The sequence below is a fragment of the Cryptomeria japonica genome, chromosome 5, assembly GCF_030272615.1.
Source record: "Cryptomeria japonica chromosome 5, Sugi_1.0, whole genome shotgun sequence".
NCBI classification, from domain to species: Eukaryota; Viridiplantae; Streptophyta; class Pinopsida; order Cupressales; family Cupressaceae; genus Cryptomeria; species Cryptomeria japonica.
The window spans coordinates 470,778,632-470,801,497 of NC_081409.1; the positions used below are offsets into that span (position 1 = coordinate 470,778,632).

The 22,866-nt window shown below is 35.2% G+C and overlaps 1 protein-coding gene across 4 annotated transcripts in view; it reads left to right on the top strand.

Annotated features, from left to right (window-relative positions):
* LOC131049930 (glycosyltransferase BC10) overlaps nt 1-22,866 on the top strand; it is a 148,265-nt gene that overhangs the window by 19,569 nt on the left and 105,830 nt on the right. For all 4 annotated transcript variants that reach the window (XR_009106820.2, XM_057984047.2, XM_057984060.2 and 1 more), the window contains exons 4-6: nt 14,351-14,422; nt 14,671-14,752; nt 14,882-14,962. Coding sequence is in view for 3 of the 4 variants with exons in the window: in XM_057984047.2 (XP_057840030.1) it covers nt 14,351-14,422; nt 14,671-14,752; nt 14,882-14,962 (235 nt within the window). In the remaining variant the exon portion in view is untranslated. The remainder of the gene's footprint in view (nt 1-14,350; nt 14,423-14,670; nt 14,753-14,881; nt 14,963-22,866) is intronic.

Genomic DNA, 22,866 nt, shown 5'->3' on the forward strand with positions numbered 1-22,866 from the left:
AAGCTGCCATCTCTAGAATTCAACTATGATCCCAACTTGCTAGGACCTATCAATAGGATGACAATATCATCGCATTTTAACGATTAGTTTCATAACTCAAATCATGAAGAACTAGGTCAGACCCACAATTTTACCTTGTGTAGATGTTCTAGACACCCTTCTGGAGACCTAGGTTGTTTTTACACTACTGTTATTGCCTTCAATCTCCCTTCTTTGTAATCCAATCCCTTATCCTGATGTCTTTAGCTTTGTCTTCTCAAGTAGCAATTCTTTGATGCCTCGAATATGGCTCTTGTATGCTCTCTTCCTTTGACTGTCTCAGAATGAAGACTTCCCTCACTTGGAGTGGGCTTTGTTGACTCCAATGATTCGGTTAACTCTTCTCTTGAAACTTTTGAGCTGACTTGGTTGTAAAGGTCAACTATTCCTTATTCAAAAACAGGAAGTTGCCTAGCACCCTCTACCAGCTCTTCTTTGGTTGGTTATGGGCTATTCTTCAAAGTTGGTTGGATGTCAAAATTTCATTAGTCACAATTGTGAATTTGACTTACACTTTTGCTTTGGCTTATACTTCAACTCCAAAATCTCTTCAACTTCGAAATGTAGTGAGAGATTTTTCTTGGCTTCGTCTTGTGGTTTCTTATTCCATCTGTTTAAGAGATCATTTGATTTCCTAGTCCACCCGCTAATCACCTTGTGCTCTCCTCTTGCCTTTGTTTGCACTTAATGGCAATAATTTTTGCAGAGCACAATGTTGGTCTTAACTTCATTTCCTCTTCTCCTTGATGACACCTTTCGTCACACCTCTTTATAATTTACTATTTGTGTACTTTGCAGTTTCCTTTAATACATAATTCTTGTAAAGATTATGTAGTGTCTTGCTAGGAGTATCTACTTCTGTTAGTGCCATGTTACCCCAGATGGAGTACATGGGTACTTGGTTTCTCTTTAATTCTTCTCTGATGTACTTGGTTTCTCTTTGATTCTTCTCTGATGTGCTCTTGGACCAAAAGTTCCTACAAGCACCTGAGGTCTTGGGTAAGTTGATTGTTTCTTTCTTTTTGTGTGGTAAAAAATTCTTGCATCAGCTGGCCTAGTTACTCCTATATTTTACTGTGTCGCCTTCAATAGCTATGACCGACTATGATTAATATCAAATCAAATGTTTACTGCTTACTTGCTAGAGTACCAATTGTAATAATATATAGATAAAGAACAGTACATACCATAAATGCTTTATTGAGGGTAGCACCTGAGTACAATAAAAGTAGATAAGGGAGGACGCTGTCCACTGATCAGATTCCTTCCTTGACTATGGCAATTCTATTTAGAGGGCTTGACTGTTGTTGGGCTAGACTATTGATAATTGCTTATAACTATTTATAATCAACTAGCCAAAGCCACAGTGGACTCACAAATAAGTTTCCTACATTAGTATTAGCAAATTATAACAAGTTTTAATTATGCTAATTACATATGCCTATGGCATTTATCATAGAAGCAGTCAATACAATATCTTAGTAGGAGCTTGTCTATGGCATTTTAGGGGATCACATAACAAGAGTCTTGGTTAGGGTTATGTTTCTTTAAAATCTTTGGTTATAATGTGTATGTTCATGGTAGTGTTTTGGTTAGGGTTAATTCTGTGAGTTTGTAACATGCTAGAAAGTTAAATGAAACATTTATTCAAAAATGTAACTTGCTGAAACAAATGTAACTGTTAACATAATCATTACAAAGTAACATAAAAGGAAGAGATTTTTTTTTTTTTTGAGATAACAATAACTGAAAGCAATTATATTGAACTAAACTGAAATTTAAACATAAGATAGGAAAATAACTAACATTGCATTAATTGAAAGATGGAGAGTTTAGAGAGTACATTTCATCTGATGCTAATATTTGAACTTCATAACTTTATCAAGATACCAGTGAGGAGGGAAAGTATCATTAGGGCGCTTTTCCGCCCAACCACGGAGTGTCTAGTCCCCCGTACCATATCCAACTAGATTGGCCCGACCCTTCGCAGGGAGGTAACGGGAAGTAGAACTCAATGCCACTTGAGATTTGGTGTTTAGGATCTACACATGCTAGTTGGCCATACACTATGGGTTAACTCCCAACTAGTATGACGCTCTTGACTAGAGGTGTATCTGGTACTAATGATCTGACAGTTGCATGCTTTACGCAGCACCACCTTGGCCAAGGTTTAACACTGCAAGCATGAATTAATGTGCTGTCAATGATCACCACCCTTCTCGGCAATAAGTCTAGGGTCAAATGAGCTCGACTGAACTCATAAGGGAACTAAGGCCAAATTTATGTTTAGCATTCATTTGTTGCCAATTTTAGTACTTTTAAAAGTTATCGTTTACTTCTTTAAGATTGCATTGATTTGTGATGGTTCAACTAAATCCTTGGCATGGGAAAATAGGGGGCATAAGAGCCGCTAGCCATCCAACTCATAAGTATGGATTATATAACCATGCTTGACATGTCTTTGCTGTCCTGGCATCTTGAGAGTAATCTCTCAATAGTAATGCTATTTGCATTGAAGTACAATGGTGCCCTTCTACCCTCTTTCTTCCTAGGCTAGGGTATCATTTAATTTTATTAACTAGAGATGGTAATCTCAATTAGAAAGATTGCCTGATTTTGCTGTTTGATGTTATTTCAGTCTTAGATAAATCTGAAATGCTCATTTAAGAGGTAAGGAATCTTCTTATTTCAGGTCAAGGGAAGAGCACCCTTTCTAACTGAGAGGTAAGGTTATAAATGTTTACTAGTTTACTCTGCTGATTATCAGTTATTAACCATGCTGATATATGCTTACCAGTACATGTTAAAGTACATATACAAGGTTATACCTATACATATACCTTCACATACCCGTTAAGTATTACCAGTTATAAACCATACTGATATATACTTACCGGTATATGTCAATGTACATGTACAAGTACCCTTACCTTCCCAAATACGTTAAGTATATGTCAGATACTACAGATTTAGGCTAATTTTCTTAAAGCAAATGCAGCAACTAGTTCGTATGCAGGGGTTTTGTATTAATTTACTTAAGTTTTCACAAAGGCTGCTGCCACAGTTTAAGTTTCATAACAGAGGATATAAATTTTACAACTAGACATTGATATAATGCAGAGCCAGTAGTTCTATTAAAGAACTCAGATAATTATAGTTTACCTACAAATTTTTATGAAGAAATAGAGGTTCTGCTGTTAAGAAGGAGCTAACAGCAAGGTCATAGTAGAAATAAAGATGTAAATTCCTTATAATTTGCAAACTTTTCAAACCCTTACCCAAAATCAGTAGTACAGGTTCTTAATTCTTTTTCTCTCTTTCTAAATCAGATTTAAAGAGAGAGAATAGTAAATCTTGTTAAGTTTGGATCAGATTTATAAATTTGGTATTTTTCAAACTTATTGTTACTTTAACTAATAATGAATTCAATTTGACTTATACAAGGTAGGAATTGAGTCTGAATATTATATTTGATGTTCAACGTTTATATAGATCTAATCACGATCTCAAAATGATCGAGTTTTCAATACCAATGTTCATGTACTGCTGAGTATATTAATGATCTTGATTTCGATATTAATATCCACGTACTGATTTTCACGACCTGCCCTTGTAATCTTCGCTGTACCACCTCCAACCGAATTGTATCAAATATATATATATGATGCCCGAAGACAATAGAGGAGATGCGACTCTACGTGAAGAGTCTTGAGGCCAAACCGATTCATAATTTAATTGGATTTAATCGATTCAATTATAATCGGTTATGCTTTAACCAATGATTAACAAATGAATCAATAACTAATCGATTGTAGAATAATGCGATAATAGAAGCAGGTTAATGATGATAATTCGGTTTGACCATTGATCGGGTTAACTAAAGTTATGACTAATATCATTAACCATTTGCAGATATACATATTGCTGAATATGATATATATATATATATATATATATATATATTGGTCACAAACTGTTATATTGTATCCCGAGTGTACTTCGATGATTTGCAATTGTATAACCTTTATGTATATCCATCTACAATGATCGTATCATCTTTGATATATGATACTCAAGGGTTTTCATTAATCGATTCCATTATGATCGGTTGATTAACTTAACACTAACAATTATAGATTAATAGATCGGTTTATTATAACTGATGTGCTTTAAGCGATTTAACCAATGTGATGATCGAACAACAGATTATGTAAATCTAACTTGATAATGGAGTCAAGTCGATTGTCATCGATTGGCATTAATTTGAAATCACTGCTTATGGGATTTAATGATATTGATAACTATTACTCGTAATTGTCTAAGGCCAAAGGCCAATTAGACAATTATGGTGTCTCTGTCAGTCCTCAAGAATCATGACTGAAGCTACCTTATCGTCAACAAATCTTAGATGTACAGGTATTTATACATATTTATTTAGATATATATCTCTATATATACAAATACATACGTATATATACCCATACATCTTCTCATGGAATAGAAAAAAAAATACAGTCAAAACTATGTAACCCTTCATCGATTATGAGCAGATTGGTAGAATAAAAATTAACTTCCTATCTAGGTTTGCACATTACAAATGCAGAACAACGAACAACAAGAAATAACTACCCATTACTTAATCTTCTTTGCCAAAACAAAAGAATGAACACATAATGTCTTTATCTCGGTTTTCCCCATATATTTCCTTTGCCATAACATTAAGCCTCGAAATTTAAGAAGTAATGGAAGGAATATAAACTAAAATCGCAGGTTTAGTCTGACTACATGACCTGAAAGAGGAAGAAAATGTCTGAATGTATTCTTGCAACCTTTCACTTATCAAACCCTCGGTTCTGGAAACACACAGCAGAAAAAAAAATGAAATTCGCAGAGCATAAACCCTTTTTTTCACGGCTGCCAGGAGTATGAATGATGAATCGTTTTCTTCCACATTGGCTTAAGTATATTGAAAAACATTTTCCTCATGAATTTTGCCCTAATACCAGGTGGATTTCTTCCAATCCGCTCCAAGAGTCACACCCTTTTCATTGCGTTCTCCTTACGCGTTTTTAATTTTGGCTTCCTGAAGAAGCCTCTCAGCTCACAACAAAAACGCTCGAGGAAAAAAAATAAATCTTTTCTTTCATATCCTTGAAGTTTCTAATATATTTTCTTTTTAATATCCCACTCCTTTCTAATGCCCAAAAATGAAATTTCTCTTTTCCATTTCGATTTTATAATGAAGTGTTGGTTTTATTTATGAAGTCCATTTTTCCACCATATGCCCGATAAAAGATTATGATTTACCCATCAAATAATAATATGTAGTGAGCATAGCGCTAATGAATAAGGGGGTGAAAATATTTTGTTCAATAGTCCCCCTTATTATAATTTTTTTAAAAGTCACAATTACCTATCGAGACTAAAGGATGGTCTCTTATTTATTTTAAATAACTCATAAGGTTTTCCCATTCCTTTTTATTTTTTTAAGGTTACTTAACCTTTCAATTTTTTTGCATAATATATTCATATATTTACATATATGAATATATACGCCTTAGGTAGGCATGCCTACGGGGGCATGTATACTATCGGTATACGTACTCTCATATTCATGCTATGCCTAAGATGTACACATTGATATATATATATATATATATCATGCTATGCCTAAGATGTACACATTGATATATATATATATATATATATATATGATTAAACATGAGCTTCTGAGGCATTTAAAAAAAACTAATTAAATAAATAATCAATTAAAAATTTCCTTAAAATAATAATGACGAGTTACCTCGAAACGCAACAAAACCTAGGTTTATGAACCCTAAACTCTCTGCATGGACCATCTAGGTTTCCTGACGCAACGGCTATCAAGGTTTGACAAGGTCAAACATAAGTTTACCTGGCTCAGGTTAGGGTTTTTAGACGACATTGAGTTCTTTCTTTCCTTTACCTCCCGACCTGATGATACTTTCTCTCCCTTCGCGGAGTACGACGATCTCCTGCACACACTTGGCCAATGAAATCAGTTAGATCCTAAATCTTGTCTTGCTTTGACATTTCATAATTCATTTACATAGGTAAAACATCATGTCACAATATTAACTATCAATTCATCAATTTACCAATTAAATTCTATCAAATCATCTTTATAAGCATAGTGGACATTATTCAAATATGCATGAACATCTGAACATATACATTCAATTAAAGCATGAAAAACTAGGCACATTCATTCCATTTAAACATGAGAACAAGGGCACATTCATTCAAACTAAACATGAAAACTAGGGCATGTTAAACATCTTGCAAGTATAGCCTAAATGCACTAGGCAAACATTTATCAGGGCATAAATACTGCATATTGATAACTAGGTCACAAGTGGGCTGTAACAGAGTTGTCTAAATTTTTTTGACTCTGGACCTATCTACAAGAAAGCTAGCAATCAGTTGGGATTTTGATTTTGATGAGGGTGTTATCAATTTGATCTTTTAGTCAGATCCAGGTACACAATCAGATTTTCTTAATGTCACGGGTAGTAATCACTTGCCTTCAGATAGTACTTGAAATATGCAGGAGGTTTAAGATAGTTTTGGGGCTGAAATGAATACATTTTTGATACAAGTGATCCATTGCATTCAACTGTAATGCGGAAGTCTTTATGTCTCAATATGACAATTAGGATGCTCTAAGAACTCCTATCGGAATATTTTTTAAACAAACTGACAATTTTCACAAATTTTGCTTAACAGGCATTTCCTCAAACAGTTTGCAGAATTTTTTTATTTTAACATACTTTCATATTAGCAATTACAATATATTTTTTTTCAACCTATAGATACTATTATTAATGTTTGTAGCTTCAGTCGAATGATCATTTAGAATACATATAATAAATGTTGATTAATAATAATATATTATTATGTTATATTATTATATTATTATTAATCATATAAAATTTAATATTCAATATTAATCTATTATATTATTCTAAATTAATAATTGATTGATGAAACATTATAATATTGATTAAATTATTATAATTAAAGGAGAGACATGTCCGTTCAAGGACATGCCTCTCCAAAGGAATATATATAGTATAATGTTATTCAATTTGAGAACATATAGAATTCCAAGAATGCAAGTATCAGATTGAATCAGATATATACATTAAAATACATCCAATAAAACCTGGGAAAATCAACATGGTATCAGAGCTAGGTCCAGGCTAGGAGCCCCAAGCACACGAGAGGTGTGGCTTAAGGGGGGGTGTTGGTGTTGGAAATAAGCCACACCCAGACTGACAATGGACTGGTCCAAGAGGGGCCAGTAGCTCAGTGGTAGAGCACTCCAGCAGCTTATGGAAGGTCCTAGGTTCGAGTCCTAGCTAGTCCATGTCTCAACATGGTATTAGAGCTCAGGCCTGTGAAGTTTAATTTGGAGGTTGGAGAGGGTTGGAGAATTCAGTTTTTTTAGAATTTTTAGTCTGAAATATGCCATTGTACGGCCCTTGGTTGGCCTCAAAATGAGGACTATAATATATGGATGGAAAGATCTGTGTTTCTAGTTTTCAAATATGTTTATCTCATCAAATTTGATTCAGTTTTGTGCAAGATATGACGACTTTGGTGCAGGTCACTTGAAACCCTACCTAGGGTTAGCAGTTTTGGGAAAAATGTCATAACTTTTGTTTTAACCGTTGGATCTCGCTATAACTTGGAGGAAATGTTTGTAATTAGCTTTTCTAACATCTCCCCGAAGAGATTGGATAAATTTGGTAAATTGCAAAAGTTATTAACGACTGTGTGTGGCAGATCATAATGAAAGTGTTGATCAAAATTATGAAAATGTTCTACATCATTCAAAGGGAATTATGATGAGAGATGATTCATGCGTGATATTTCTTATATGGGCTCACCTTATGAAAGGAAATGTTTTAAACTTAAGGATGAAAGCACAATAAAATTGAATTAAAGGGAGAAATAAATTGATGCTTATAAACGAATTGATGATTGAGACCAGATGCAAAGGGAGTCTGACATTTCAAAAGAGGACAAGAGGTTGATACAAGAACTTGAGCTTCAGAGGGAGAAGATGGTTCAATCAACTTGTCACAATTTTGATCATAGTGATTGAGAGGGATTTTCACTATTGAAGGTGAAACACTTATGAGGTAAATAATGCTAAAACATATGTATGCAAGTTAGAGAAAGCACTGTATGGATTAAAACAAGCTCCCAGAGCATGGTACGAAAGAATTGACAGTTACTTATTAGAGATAGGTTTCTCTAAGAACATTGCTGATCCAAATCTGTATTTCAAAATAATCAAAGGTGAAATGTTGATACTCATATTATATGTAGATGACTTATTAATTACAGGCAAAGATCATCTCATTGCAAAATGCAAACAAGAACTAGCTTCAGAGTTTGAGATGAAGGATTTAGGTCTACTCCATTATTTCCTTGGATTAGAAGTATGGCAAAAACTAGATGGTATTTATCTAAATCGAGGTAAATACACCATTGACATTCTGAAGAGATTTGGAATGATGAATTGTAAGCCAATGTCATCTCCTATGGAAACAAACCTACATAAACTAAAAGAAGCTATAGCAGATTCCAAATTTGCAGATCCAACATTATACAGACAGATTATTGGATCATTAATGTACCTAGTCAATACCAGACCTGATATATGTTATGCAGTAAATGCACTCAGCCAACACATGGTTGAACCCAAAGAAATACATTTGGTTGCAGTAAAGCATATATTGAGATATCTTCAAGGTACCTTGGACTATGGACTGCACTATGAACACACTGCATTGAACCTACATGGATACTCTGATTCAGACTGGGCTGGAAGCGTGATAGACAGGAAGAGCACTTCAGGATGCTGTTTCAGCTTGGGATCAGCTATGGTATCTTGGATCTGTAGAAAACAATCATCCGTAGCTCAGAGCTCTACAAAAGCTGAATATATAGCTGTATCCATGGCAGCTAAGGAAGCCGTATGGTTGAGGAAATTGATAGTAGGATTGTTTGGTGAAAGTCTGAAGCCTACTATCATTCATTGTGACAATCAGAGCTGCATTAAAATTTCAGTGAATCCAGTTTTCCATGATAGATCCAAGCACATTGAGATCCCATATCACTATGTAAGAGACATGACAGAGAGAAAGGTAATAAGACTGGAATATGTCAATACAGGAGATTAGACAGCTGACATTCTCACCAAACCCCTAGCAAGAGTGAAAATTGATCACTTCAGGAGGTATCTTGGTATGGTTAAAATGTAATTGATGTCTAAAATTATGTAAACTTCTTGGTCATATACTTGAGTATATGAATTATGTAACCTTTCCCTGTGTTCATTCATAAAGGATGACAATTCTTTAGTTAATGAACACTTGTATTTTAACATTGTAAGGTGACGATCTTATAAATGTCTGGAAGATCATATAAACTGAAAATCAGACAATTTGAATATCAGTAATATGATAAGTTATAGTAGACATTATGTAAGTGGATTAATGTCAGTGCACATACTATAACAGGGATATCAAAGTGAGTATATCCTTAGTATCACAGGCTGATACTTATAATAGGGATATCAAAGTGAGTATATCCTTAGTATCACAGGCTAATACTTAAAACATGGATATCAAAGTGAGTATATCCGTAGAATCATAGACTAATTCTTCACACCTAGGTGATGTAATTATCATGAGATTAGTGTTGAGCTAAATTAAGTTTTAGGTCTATACTCCTAAGACTAAGAGGGAGTGTTAAATTTAGTCTCAGTCGTAACTCTAAAATCGTAATCTATTTTAGCACCCAGAAAATTTGATTTTATACTTGCGATTTAATTTAGTATTAAACTAACATACTAGTTTGTTATTGTTATGTTTGGTTTAAGTAATCCCGCCGGTGTAGAAGGATCGTGGCTCCACACAGGGGTCACGACCCTACGTGGAACCATGTGGTTCCACATAGGATCGCGACCCCCTGTGGAGGCACGATCCAATGAAGACAAATGATATATATCCGCCACCCTTGTTGAATAAAATTACATACGATACATGTGGTGAACGTAGAAGATATGATTGCTTGGTCTTTGCATCTGCAGAGGCAAACTGATAAGAGCTTGTGGATAGAATCGCCGACTGAGGCAATCCACGTGAGAGCTCATGGATAGAATCGCCGACTGAGGCAATCCACAGAAGAGCTTGTGGATAGAATCGCCGACTGAGGCAATCCACGTGAGATCTCATGGATAGAATCGCCGACTGAGGCAATCCACGTAAGAGCTTGTGGATAGAATCGCCGACTGAGGCAATTCACGTGAGAGCTCATGGATAGAATCACCAACTGAGGCAATCCACACAAGAGCTTATGGATAGAATTGCCGATAGAGGCAATCCACGCAAGATCTTGTGAATAGAATCGCCGACGGAGGCAAATTCACACCTTGAGACTATGGTCCCCTATGATGAGCATCATATGGTTGATGCAAATACTCCCAATATCATGAGATGATATTTTTGAGTTATGGTGAATATCATGTGCCTTGATATTCTTGTTTATACCATACTTCTTGATATCATAGTGAGATAATATTTTCTCTATTCCATAATTAATCTAGACTTAATGCATTTGCATTGATTTTATCTTCCCTAGCTAAGAGGGAGTGTTAATTATGTTTTGTGTAGCTATGGTGAGGGCCATAAGTGTTGAAATGGGAGATCACTACACATTATGTCTGATCATCCTCCCTAGCTAAGAGGGAGTGTTAATGTTTGTAGCTTCAGTTGAATGATCATTTAGAATACATATAATATATGTTGATTAATAATAATATATTATTATGTTATATTATTATATTATTATTAATCATATAAAATTTAATATTCAATATTAATCTATTATATTATTCTAAATTAATAATTGATTGATGAAACATTATAATATTGATTAAATTATTATAATTAAAGGAGAGACATGTCCATTCAAGGACATGCCTCTCCAAAGGAATATATATAGTATAATGTTATTCAATTTGAGAACATATAGAATTCCAAAAATGCAAGTATTAGATTGAATCAGATATATACATTAAAATACATCCAATAAAACCTGGGAAAATCAACATGGTATCAGAGCCAGGTCTAGGCTAGGAGCCCCAAGCACACGAGAGGTGTGGCTTAAGGGGGGGTGTTGGTGTTGGAAATAAGCCACACCCGGACTGACGATGGACTGGTCCAAGAGGGGCCAGTAGCTTAGTGGTAGAGCACTCCAGCAGCGTATGGAAGGTCCTAGGTTCGAGTCCTAGCTGGTCCATGTCTCAACAACTATTAACAATTCTTTTCAAATATATCTACTGAAAATATACGTTCCAGATAAATACATGAATGGCTGATATACAAAATTTCATCCAGAAATTTCATATAATTTACCTACATTACATTTTATTAAATATTCATAAAAGTTTGGTAGCTGACCTCACTGCAGAAGTCAACACTCCACATCAGCAATGATTGTCTAGGACTCCCATCTCAAGTTGTATGGTTTCCTTGAAATTGTAGACACTATGCATAAGCTGCAACTTCTTAGGAGGCCGTGAGGGCTTTTAAACCATAAGACATAAGAAATATCTCTTTATTCTGAATTGCCCCTCCTTTGGAAATGATATGGCTGATTGGTTGGTCCCACCAACTCTCTAATACTGAATTGCCTAGCATTTGAGACCTTAGGAAGGCCATGTTATTAAAGTAATATTGTAAGATTGCTATAATTGTCATCTTAGTCATTTAGTTTCTTTTTAGAATGTTTCCTTTCTTGTTTTTGTTTTCAATCATTTCTGTTATGGAAAGATCTTCTTGTAATATTCTATATAAGGAGTATTCCTCTCTTTTGTTTAATAGAACAGTCAATTATCATTTCATGGTATCAAAGCATAGGTTCTTTTTTGGCATATTTTTTTAAATTTGTGGTCCTTACCTAGAAATTTTGAGGAAACTTTAAGAAGCTTTTTGCCTAATTTTTTTAAAATAAAATCAAGGTTTGTGTTTTTGGCAAATATCTTGATAATAAAATTCGTGGCTTTCTTGGAAATTGTTTTCCAGAAGTTTTTGAACGATTTTTTCCTAAAAATTATGGAGTTTTTTTTAAGGCAGAATCGCAGGTCTTTGAGTGCTAAGAATTGTGGGTCCTTGAGTGCAAAAATCACGGTGCCATTTGTTATTAGATCGTGGGTTTTTTGGTTCATGTTTTCTGGTTGTGACTGGGCATATTTTGCGTGATTTTGAGTTTGTGTTTGCTCGCGTGCAGGTTTTGGTTTTTCTTCCGTGATGGGACTGTTATTCTTTCATGACGTGTCTGGTATTTTTATTTCTTGCATGATGGTTGCTGGTTTTATACCTGCACAACGAACTTTTTTTGCAGGTGCAACGAGGGTTTGTTGCAGGTCATTGGTCGACGGGATTTTGCTAATCACGTTTTTCCCTTGCATGCAAAGTCTCTGTTTTTTTCTTGTCATGCGACTAGGGTTTTGCAAGCGGCTGTGACGTCTCTGATTTTTTTTGTGTGTAATGTCTCTGATTGTTTTTTGCATGATTTTTTTGTAAAAAGTCATGGGTTTCTCTGCTTAATCATAGACTTGGTCTACTGAAAGTTCTTGTAATGTCCCCTTTTGGGATTGCCTTGGATCTTGCCTTTGTAAATATCAAAGTCTGCTAATTTTCACCCTTATTAATTCTTATTTTAGATATTGATCCATTGACTTTCTTGTGTTCTTTGATCTTATGGATGGTTCCTCCAATTCCCCCTTCTCAATTGAATTAATCTCTTCTTTATATCTTCATTTGTGGGAAGTCACACCTCTTCATAAGAAATGAGTCATCACTCTTCATTGCTGTCCTTTGAGAATAATAAATTATTCTTCAAATTGATCCCCCTTGGATGTCCTCCTCAAATGAGACTTTCTCCTTTTTATATCCTCCAATGTGAGGGAGAGGTCACACCTCTTCATCATGTATGCCCCTTTGGCAAGAGACACACCCTTTCCACCATTAGCACCCTTTGAAAGAGTGCAACTCTTCATCATTTCTGCCTTTTGAAAGGAACACAACCTTTCACATTCAGATCTGCACTTCTTATTTATATCAGATCTGCACTTCTGATTCCCTAAATTATCCCCTCAAATGAGGTTCTCTTCTCCCTTTTATATCTCATGTTTGAGGGAGTCACAACATTTCATTTCATGTCTTTGACCATTCATTAAGTTAATTAAAATATAATTATATTTAATTGTATTCTTTTATATTTTGATTTTAATTTTATTGTTATCATTCATTTTTAAATTGTATTTCAAAGTGGGGACATTACAGTTCTTTATGCCGTGTGAAGTTTGTTGTTCTGCAGATTTTTTTGCACAATTTTTGGTAAAAGTCGTTTTTAGTGTTAGTTTTTAGCGTGTCCACTAGAATTACAAGGTGTGGCTTGGAGCACCAAGAAAACCTTTTGACAGACCTGCTACTAAACAATAGGAAAAAATAATAATGAAGTATCACAACACTGCTGAATGGTCACCCTCTTGTCTTCCAATATATTAGAAATACATATTTTCAGACAAGCAGAATACTCAAAAATCCAAAGCACTATACCCCACGAATCTCATTGCTTATTGACTACCTACCCTTTTTAAGCATCTCCTCTTCCTCCTCTATCTTCTTGAACTGAATTCTGGTCATTTTTTTTATTAGCCTATTTTTCCTATGTTGTTTCTGGAGACATTTGGGATAGCTTTAGCTGCTGATTAACTCTGGCCATCTTATCCTTTCTGAAGTGACTTAAGCTTATTGTTGGAATTATAGGCTGGAATATGTAACTTTGTGCTACTATAACTGAAAAGTAGTAGTGCCACGATGTAAGGAGGCCTACAATATGTAGCGTCAAAAGTTAAAACCTATGCTATGTGGATGAGAGCAAAGTGTGATATGTTTGACAATAGTAAGAGTAAAATACTAAGGGTAAAGTGCATATTTGTTGGAAGCATGGGATAATTCCTTGGAAATAGATATTTTCAATCATAGGCAGGTGACAGTGAACATTGAATCGAGCAGAGCAAAGGGTTTAATGTGGTTAGCAAAGTGATATTTTTTTACACCTCTAAATTTAAAAATTTCATGTGCTTTGGAAATTTTGTGTTTACAGAGGTTGACTGGAAATTCACATTATTGATGCAGTTGCTTTTACTATATTTATTCTAATGCTCTGTTTCCAAATTTTGTTGCAGTTGTGTACCTCTCTACAACTTCAGCTATATTTATGATTATGTCATGTCATCTCCAAAGAGTTTTGTTGACAGGTGAGGAACTGTCATTATACAATGTGCATGGATATGCAATATGTTTCTTCTGTTTTTTATCTATGCAACATTTGTTGGGTCATAGAACAATCTTTATCTTATTGTGTTTGACATTAGTGAGGGGTCTTTAAATCTGTTTTTGTATTTTCACTTGAAACTGAAAGTACAATTACAGGAGCTAATTTGTTTCAGGTACTGTTATTTAAATTGTATGTATATGAAGTATATTAACTATTACTATTGAATAGCTTCCTAGATCCAAAAGGAGAGCGTTACAATCCAAAAATGGCTCCAGCTATCCCAAAGGACAAATGGCGGAAAGGCTCACAGGTTAGTGATCACGTTTGTGGCTATGTTACAGAATTTTTATTTCCATGTTTAGGTATGATTTAGACTATTAAAAAACACAAAAACAGATGGGTTTTTATACTTAAAATTCATCCTTCATGATATTTGCAGTGGGTCGCACTTGTAAGAAAGCATGCAGAGATAATGGCAGCAGATAATACTATCTTTCCAGTCTTTCAGCGACATTGTAAGGTAGAACCAAAATCTTACTGAATTGTACTGAAGGAGTTAATGCAAACAGTATATTCAAACTTGAGCATGTGATGGGGTTGTAGGTCTGCCTTTGCTATCTATCCCATGTATCATTTTTTATCAGGGTTTGCATGTGCTAAAGTGTTGTGCTTCTCCAGGTTCCAAATTCCAGCTTTTTTCACTAATTGGTAAATCCCCCTCTGTGAGGTGCCCTTCAGCAGTTGCACCACCTAGGAGTATTTCTTCTCTCTGACTCACCCAAGTTTTATAACTACTCATCCGTTGTGGTATGCCACACCCAGAATTGGATGTGGTGGTTTATCCAGTTCAACCTCCGACACTTCCACATTATAAGCATGTAACATGTCTCCTTAGGATCAAGGTCTTCACTATGAAAGTGCTGATGATTTACCACTTGACCTCATCTTGTCTTAAAATTGACTTCTGGCAGTTAGCTGCTTATGAAAATGTCAATTTCCCTTGGATTACATACATCTACAGAGCTGTACCATTCATTAACATCAATGGTCGATGACTTAATGTATTGGGTGTGTTGAACACTATATTTGAAATAAAAAAAAATATATTTCCATAAGCGTGAAAAACTAAAAGATTTTCGGCCAAGAAATTGTATCGAGCATTTCAAAAGGAGTTTCATCGAAAGAGTGCTTTCATCGAAATAGAGCATGACGTGTAAAGCATTATGCAAAAGGTCTTCGGCGGAATATCACCTTCGATAAATTCAGGAAACTGCTCATCGATACTCCAAGTTTCATCGAAAAGTGAAAACAAAAAGCAATAGGCAAAAAGTGATTTCGAAGAAATATAACTACCGAAGAAACTCATAAAGCATTCATCGAAATGCAAATCTCATCGATAACATAATGTCGAACATGAACAGAGGTGTTTTATCGATAGAAGAGGATATCGAAGGAAAGGGACTTTCGATGAACTTGCATGAACTTTCACCGAAGAACAGAACTCATCGAAATATGATTTCGATGAAACTTGCAAATGACTTATCGAAAGAAAGTTTATCGATGGAAAGATGATTTCGATGAGTCTTGAAGATGGCTTCTCGACATGGGTTACTCACCGAAAAGGTAATATCGAGGAGAATGGGCTTTCGATGAAAGATCAAAACGCTCGGCCGAAGACAAGGGTTTCATCGAAAACTTGAATTACGATCATTTTGGTCGAACTGTACTTCCCGCGAAAGAATTAAAGGCCCAAGTGATGAATGTCACATCTGCAATTAAATTTAAACACTTGAGTAGCCGTTGTAGACGCAGAGACATTAACTATGCACAAGTTGCCCATACGATTACAGCTGAACTGATCGAATTTTCAGAGGAGCCAGATTGATGCCAAGAGACTGAAAATTGCGAAGAACTTGTGGAAATTTGTGAACGACAATCAGAAGAGCTGGGCATTTCTCCAAGTAAGTATTGTCTCTCGTATTTGCTGAAATCATGGAACCTTCTTCTTCTTCTTCTAAAAGGAGTAGGAAAGGAAAAGAACTAAACCCTGAAGAGAAGCCCAAAAGACAAAAGAAGGAAGGGAGAGCTCTGACTCAGGATTTGCTAGACCAATGTCCCACATCTAGTGTAAGGTCTAAAAAGATCAAAAGCGAAGAAGAAGGATTGGAGGATAAATTTGAAAATCTGGGAGACATTTGGACTGAAATCAGAGGACATGAATTATTCCTATTTAGCTACAAAAGAAGGGATGCTCCTGAGCCCATAAGTAATCTATGGAAGAAGAACTTAGGGAAATTGGTAGTCCCAAACGTGTTTGTAGATGTTGAATTAATGAAAGCTCTGGTAGATTGTTATAATCCGAGAACCAAAACCATATGCGATTACAGAGGGAATCCCTTAGTGGTGATTAACAAACAAACTATTGATATGGTATTTGATTTAGACTGGGAAGTGGAGGAGAGAATCGATATGCAGAAACTGTCACAAGAATTCTTTAGCTTGGAAAACATCTACAGGACTTGGAGACTACCTATTCACCGGCCGAAAGTGGGTGGGGCATTTGTTCCGTTCAGCAAAGATGACATGGCCCCTACCGTCAACCAGATGATATTCAAATATCTGTCGCAAGGAGAAGAATTGAAGAAACAGAGTGCTAAAATCAAAACCTTTAAAGATGATGATTATATTCATCATTTAGGAATTCTTAATCTCTTTTTGCTTAAGTTTGTTAGAAACGTTTAAACTAATGATTAGCATTTCGAAAAGACATGTCTTTTCATGAATAGCTTTCGTTCCCATATATATATGAGAATGGTTTTTGTAAAATGGAGGACGAAAAATACACAATAAGAAGATGGCGATGTATGACAGCCTGTAAGTTTTACAAACTTCGATGGAATACATGCTATGAACTGTTGTTTTTCTTTGCGTATGTGCTGTGGATTATTTCACTTTGTTTTGGCAATCGTCTGTGATATTATCTAAAGTGATAAGGTTATTCATATTCTTGAAATCAAATTTGTGCTTCACGTTTTAAGGTTGAAACAAAAGTTTTGCTTGCGAATTGTAATTGTTCCTCGCAGTACTTCATTGATTGGTCCCTTAAAGGTAGGGTTAAATTCATTCAATCAACATATGATATAAGCATTCAAATTGATCTCAAAAGAAATAATAACCGACAGGTCTATAAAAGGGTGGATTAAAAAACTGTCTCACAGGCTCGCATAATAAGTCCTGAAGAAAGTATAATGACTCTGTAGCCCAAACAGCAAGGAAGGCACTGGTCAAACTCAGATTACACTTATCACCATATTCATCATATGTTATTTTAAAGCAATAGAAGTAATTAGGAAACATAGATCGAATAGCTTCTACAACAACAATCTTGGACTCATCTGCTATATCTCCATTCTAGGAACCTATGCCATTCTGCAACTGGGAGATATCAGATTAAGAAACTAAATCTGCTATAAAAAGCATTAGTTGAAGGAACAACTAGTGAGTAGGTATACCCGCCTAGGTCCTGCAGAGCCTAAAGAGAGAGAGTTAGTAACCAAATAGGTTCACTCTATAAGTTGGCCAAGTCAATTGGAGGGTTTGATCATAGGAGTTGGCATTTCCTTAGAATCTATCCAATCTGTTGATTTGACACCCAATAGGGTGCATGCAAGGTTTCCAGATTTCCCTACTGTGGATGCAGGTTTGAGATTTTATTTTGGAAATCTTGTTCATTTGTGTGCCAGTGTCTTGCTGAGCTTTCTGGCAGGGATGGGCATCAAAGCAAGATCATTAAGGAAATAGAAACAAAATAAACTTATCTTTCCCGCGATTCATAAATCTTAGAAAATAAACAATAAAAGTTTTTGACACTTTTCTCTTGCTAGTGAAGTTTGAACAGCAAAAGGAAGGGCTTAAAATTCTCAATAAATAGTAACTAAAGTTGAACCAATCAGATATAACAATATTTCTACATCCTTTCAATTTTGTCATTTCTGTAAATGGGGTTGTAGTTCAAACAAGGATGGCAGTTTGTGGATCCAATGAAAGGTTCAATTCTGAAGAGAAATGTTTTAAAAGGTTGGGGCCAGGTGCAGGTTCAAGGCGACTTTGATGGAATAGTAACCCACTGTAGTGGCAGCTTAGACAAGTGTGAGTTATGTGCTCAATGCAGGAAGTGAGACTCACTTTCTAAGGATGACTTGTTGTTATATCATATTTGACCTTAAAGTGCTGGTTTGCTTGTGAATGCCATCCCAATTAAATACATGAAATTGCAAAATGAAATTCTCAATTAAAATTCTTGCCTTTTACTAATGGTTTTAGTGATAACATTTTGCTAAGAGATCAAACTTTTTGTAAAATATAACATACTATGCAAATTTGAAATAACAAATTTTACATCATTGAAGCTGAAAAGAAGGGGAAACTTGCAACTTTTTTCCTTTTTTCTTTTCTACATTTCAGTTAACAACATTGAACTGAAAATTGAATTGAATAGAGATCTATGCTATGAGCAAAATAGTAGATACAAATGAAAACTTTAACATTTCAAATTAAATGAAATAGAGAGGTTTAGAAGATACATTTTTCCAGATGCTAATATCTTGAACTTTCATAACTTTACCAGCAACCAATGAGGAGGGAAAGTATCATCAAAGCGCTTTTTCACCCAACCACGGATTTACTAGTCCCCTGTGCCATATCCAACTGGATTGGCCCGACCCTTTGCAGGGAGGTAATAAAAAGTCTAACTCAAGCCATCTAAACTGGTGGGTAATCCTACACAAATCTCTAGTCGGTCATACACTATAGGCTACCCCTAACTAGTATGACCTCTGACTGGAATGTGTATCTGGATTAACAAATTGGTTGACGCTTATAGAAGTAACATCACCTTGACTGAGGGTTTCTATGTCATTGCAAGCACGCTATTTCATGAAGTCAATTGTTCATCATCCTGCTTGGTTGGATTGAATTCCTGAAGGTAACCAATTCCTCATGTTTGTCTCTATGCTACTGCATTCTGATTCTATGAGGCTCATTGGTTGTCATTTATGTTTGGACCCAATTTCACATGTTGGTCAACAAACTTGAGGTGACTTATACTCTTATGGTATAACCTATCTTTATCAAAACCCTAGATTAATTTAATATGGAGTCATACTTATTCCCTTGAGCTAGCAACTTACTCTCTCACGAGTACAACAGTCCAATAGTTCATATTTCACACAGTCTCAATGCTGTTTACACAATAGAAGTAGTCCATAGTTGGCCTTTATTAACTAGTAACTGCCATTAAGTTGTAAACGATTAACATATGATGCCCTTTTTCACACATGAATATTACATGAAATACAAAACAGTCAATACTTCTCCATACTCTGGCATGTTTGATTGTTTCGGCTAGTACTCTACCTCATCCTGAGGTTAAAGGCCTTATTTTATTTTAGGTGAAACTTGTTCCCTTCTAATTTCATTGTAGCATGGTTTTAACCGATATACTTACCATTAGTGTGGAAAAGATGAGATAGACCATAGGCTGCTATCTCCTTCATCAGCTTTAGATTCTATGTGCTGTATGTATTATGAGCATTCGTGCTGCTACTGTATCGTCTAGTGGAACTATATATTTTTGTACGAATGCCAAACTTCATTAGGAAGCAGTGAAGCTATGTATGGCTATACATACGACTATCTGCATTAAGTAGCATTATAAGCTCCCTTGTCTATCAAATCTTTACGCACTATGGAAGGTTTGCTAAATGTCTAAGTGCACTTGTAGTATTATTATGCCCAACTGCATTAATGAGTACAAAAATACTAATCTTGCCTGTCATTTCTTTCCAAACGGAAGATAATTGAACCATCTTGATAGATGCTCTAGTATGAGCACCTCCTTGGCCCAAAGGTTTCCAAATAGTTGCAATCACACTCAAGTGTGAAATCAAAGTTCCACCCTTCTCGGCTGCAACTTAAGGTTCTCGGGCATAGGTTTGTTTTAGGGTTTTAAGTGTTTGGTTGATCATTATCACAACCACTTAGTGACCAATTGCCACTCATGAGCAAAACAAAAATTAAGCAAATAGACATTAGTTCTTAAGCCGTTTCCTAATTTGATCCTTTCTCCATTTATGGCAACATGAGTTTAATTTACAATAATGCCTTAGTTGTGAAAAGGTAAGACAGGCTATAGAGATGCCAGTTCTCTTGTACCCTTATTATTTGTAAGTTTATCATTCATGCCAAGGTTGAAAAACCCTGCGCGTCTTAGGATAACTCGCGAGTAATTGCGAGCCCTAATGGCGCGCGAGTCACTCGCAGCAATACTCGGCAGCGATACTCGGCAGCGAGTTTAAATAATACTCGCTGTGATTTTTATGGCCAAAAATTGCCAAAAATCGCAGAAAACCGACGCTAAACCTGGCGTGAAACATGAAATCTTGATCCTTAAGTCCGAAAAGGCGAAAATATAACGCATTTCATTTCCTTCACGCAACGACGGGAGCAGAAAAAGGCCACAATTTTTCCACGGGCAGTTCGTCGCGACTAGGGTTTCAAACTTTCATCCAAGGAAAAACGACGAACTTCATTGTTCAAGTTCTTTTTAAATTTCTTCTTGTTTAAAATCAAACTTTGTAATAATATATATCTCAATTTGTTATAATTAATAGTATTACTGATTACAGTCCGATATATATAGTATATACAGTTAACAAATATGACTGTAATTTGTTTTAATTATTGTTAACAAATATATATATACTGTGTAACTGTATATATAATATGACTGTTTTAATTCAGACTGTATTTGTTAACTGTATAACTATATATAATAGTCTGATTTTTAAATATTTGTAATTTTGTTATATAGTTATATAAGTTGTTTAAAATCGATTTGTTTTACTTTTAACTATTACTATTAGTATTAGTGTATTACAGTCTGATATATATATTATATAGTATATAGTTATACAGTTACACAGTCTGATTTTTTATATAATTACAGTCATATTAGACTATTAGTTATTATAGTCCGATTCTTTTAATTATTACAAACTGTAATATCTAATAATTATTGTATAATATGACTGTAAATTACAATCATATTATACAATAATTATTAGTAAAATAGTATTACAGTCTGATTTTTTAATTTATTAGTCATATATATTAAAAATTACTTCCAAGCTGAAATATGTCGTCCAGATTGTGAATGTATTATGATTGTATTAATATTTTGAAGAATATTTTGCATTTTATTACTTATTAACAATAATGTTATTCACAATTTCACTGTAAATTGTACAGTGTTACTGTGATATAGATAGAATTAGGAATGTAATAAGTTAATAATAGTGTTATTGTTTTCTAAATGTCGTCTCTCTCTTTTGCTAGGTTCTCTTCCAATTTTTTTGAAAGAAAATGGCTTCTAGTGGCAAAAAGCGAGACCTTTGCTAGAAACATGGGATACCAGGTCCAAAACGAGGAGACGTCATTTGTAACCATTGCACCAAGATTATAAAGGTGGCATTAATAGGTTCAAATATCACCTTGCACAGATTGAATGCCGAGATACTAGAGGATGTAAGAAATGTCCTAAAGAGGCTACAAGGGATGCAATAGCAACGCTTGAAGCATATGATCAAAGGAAGGCAACAAAAAAGAGAACAACAGAGGCAATGGCAGCCCCAATGGCAGATTTGAGTTCTATAGGGTCACATACAGACAAAGAAACGAGACTCGGACTCGGGTCGGACTCGGCAAGGCCGACTCGGACTCGGACTCGGGACTCGGCGTCAGACTTGGCTCCAGACTCGGCTGGACTCGGGAAAGTGAAAAACTCAAGAAATTTAGAGATTTTAAAAGATTTAAAACTTGTTTTAGACACCCTTTATTGAATACACCTTAAAGACACAAAAACATCATTAAACTCGGCTCATTTGACTACATACACAAGTATACATCAATCACATAAGCATAAACGCAAATTGTAGCTGAAGAAAATAAGAAACATAGATATATAAATATTGTCAAATGTATACAATATTACAAAACTCATGGAATAAAAAATCCATGTCATCATATGATCATCATCAAATGTTTCATACAAATACCAAAGGTAAATAGTAAATACTAAATACAACTACAAGTGTACAAGCCTATGGCTGAGAGGGCCGTGCACCCTCTCGCCCTGGTCCCCTGCGAAGGCGTTTAAAGTAGGTCCTGGATGATTCAGCATCCATAGTTGCTCCCCGTGACACCATGCCATGCTCACCAACATCAGGAACGACTGTGTCATGCTCACCAACATCAGGAACAGCTGTGTCACTCTGAGTCTTAGTATTTCCTGTCTCTGCTCGTACTCTCTGCTCCTCCTCTGCCATGGCTACAGCCTCAGCCTCTATATCTACCTGGTCGATCCAA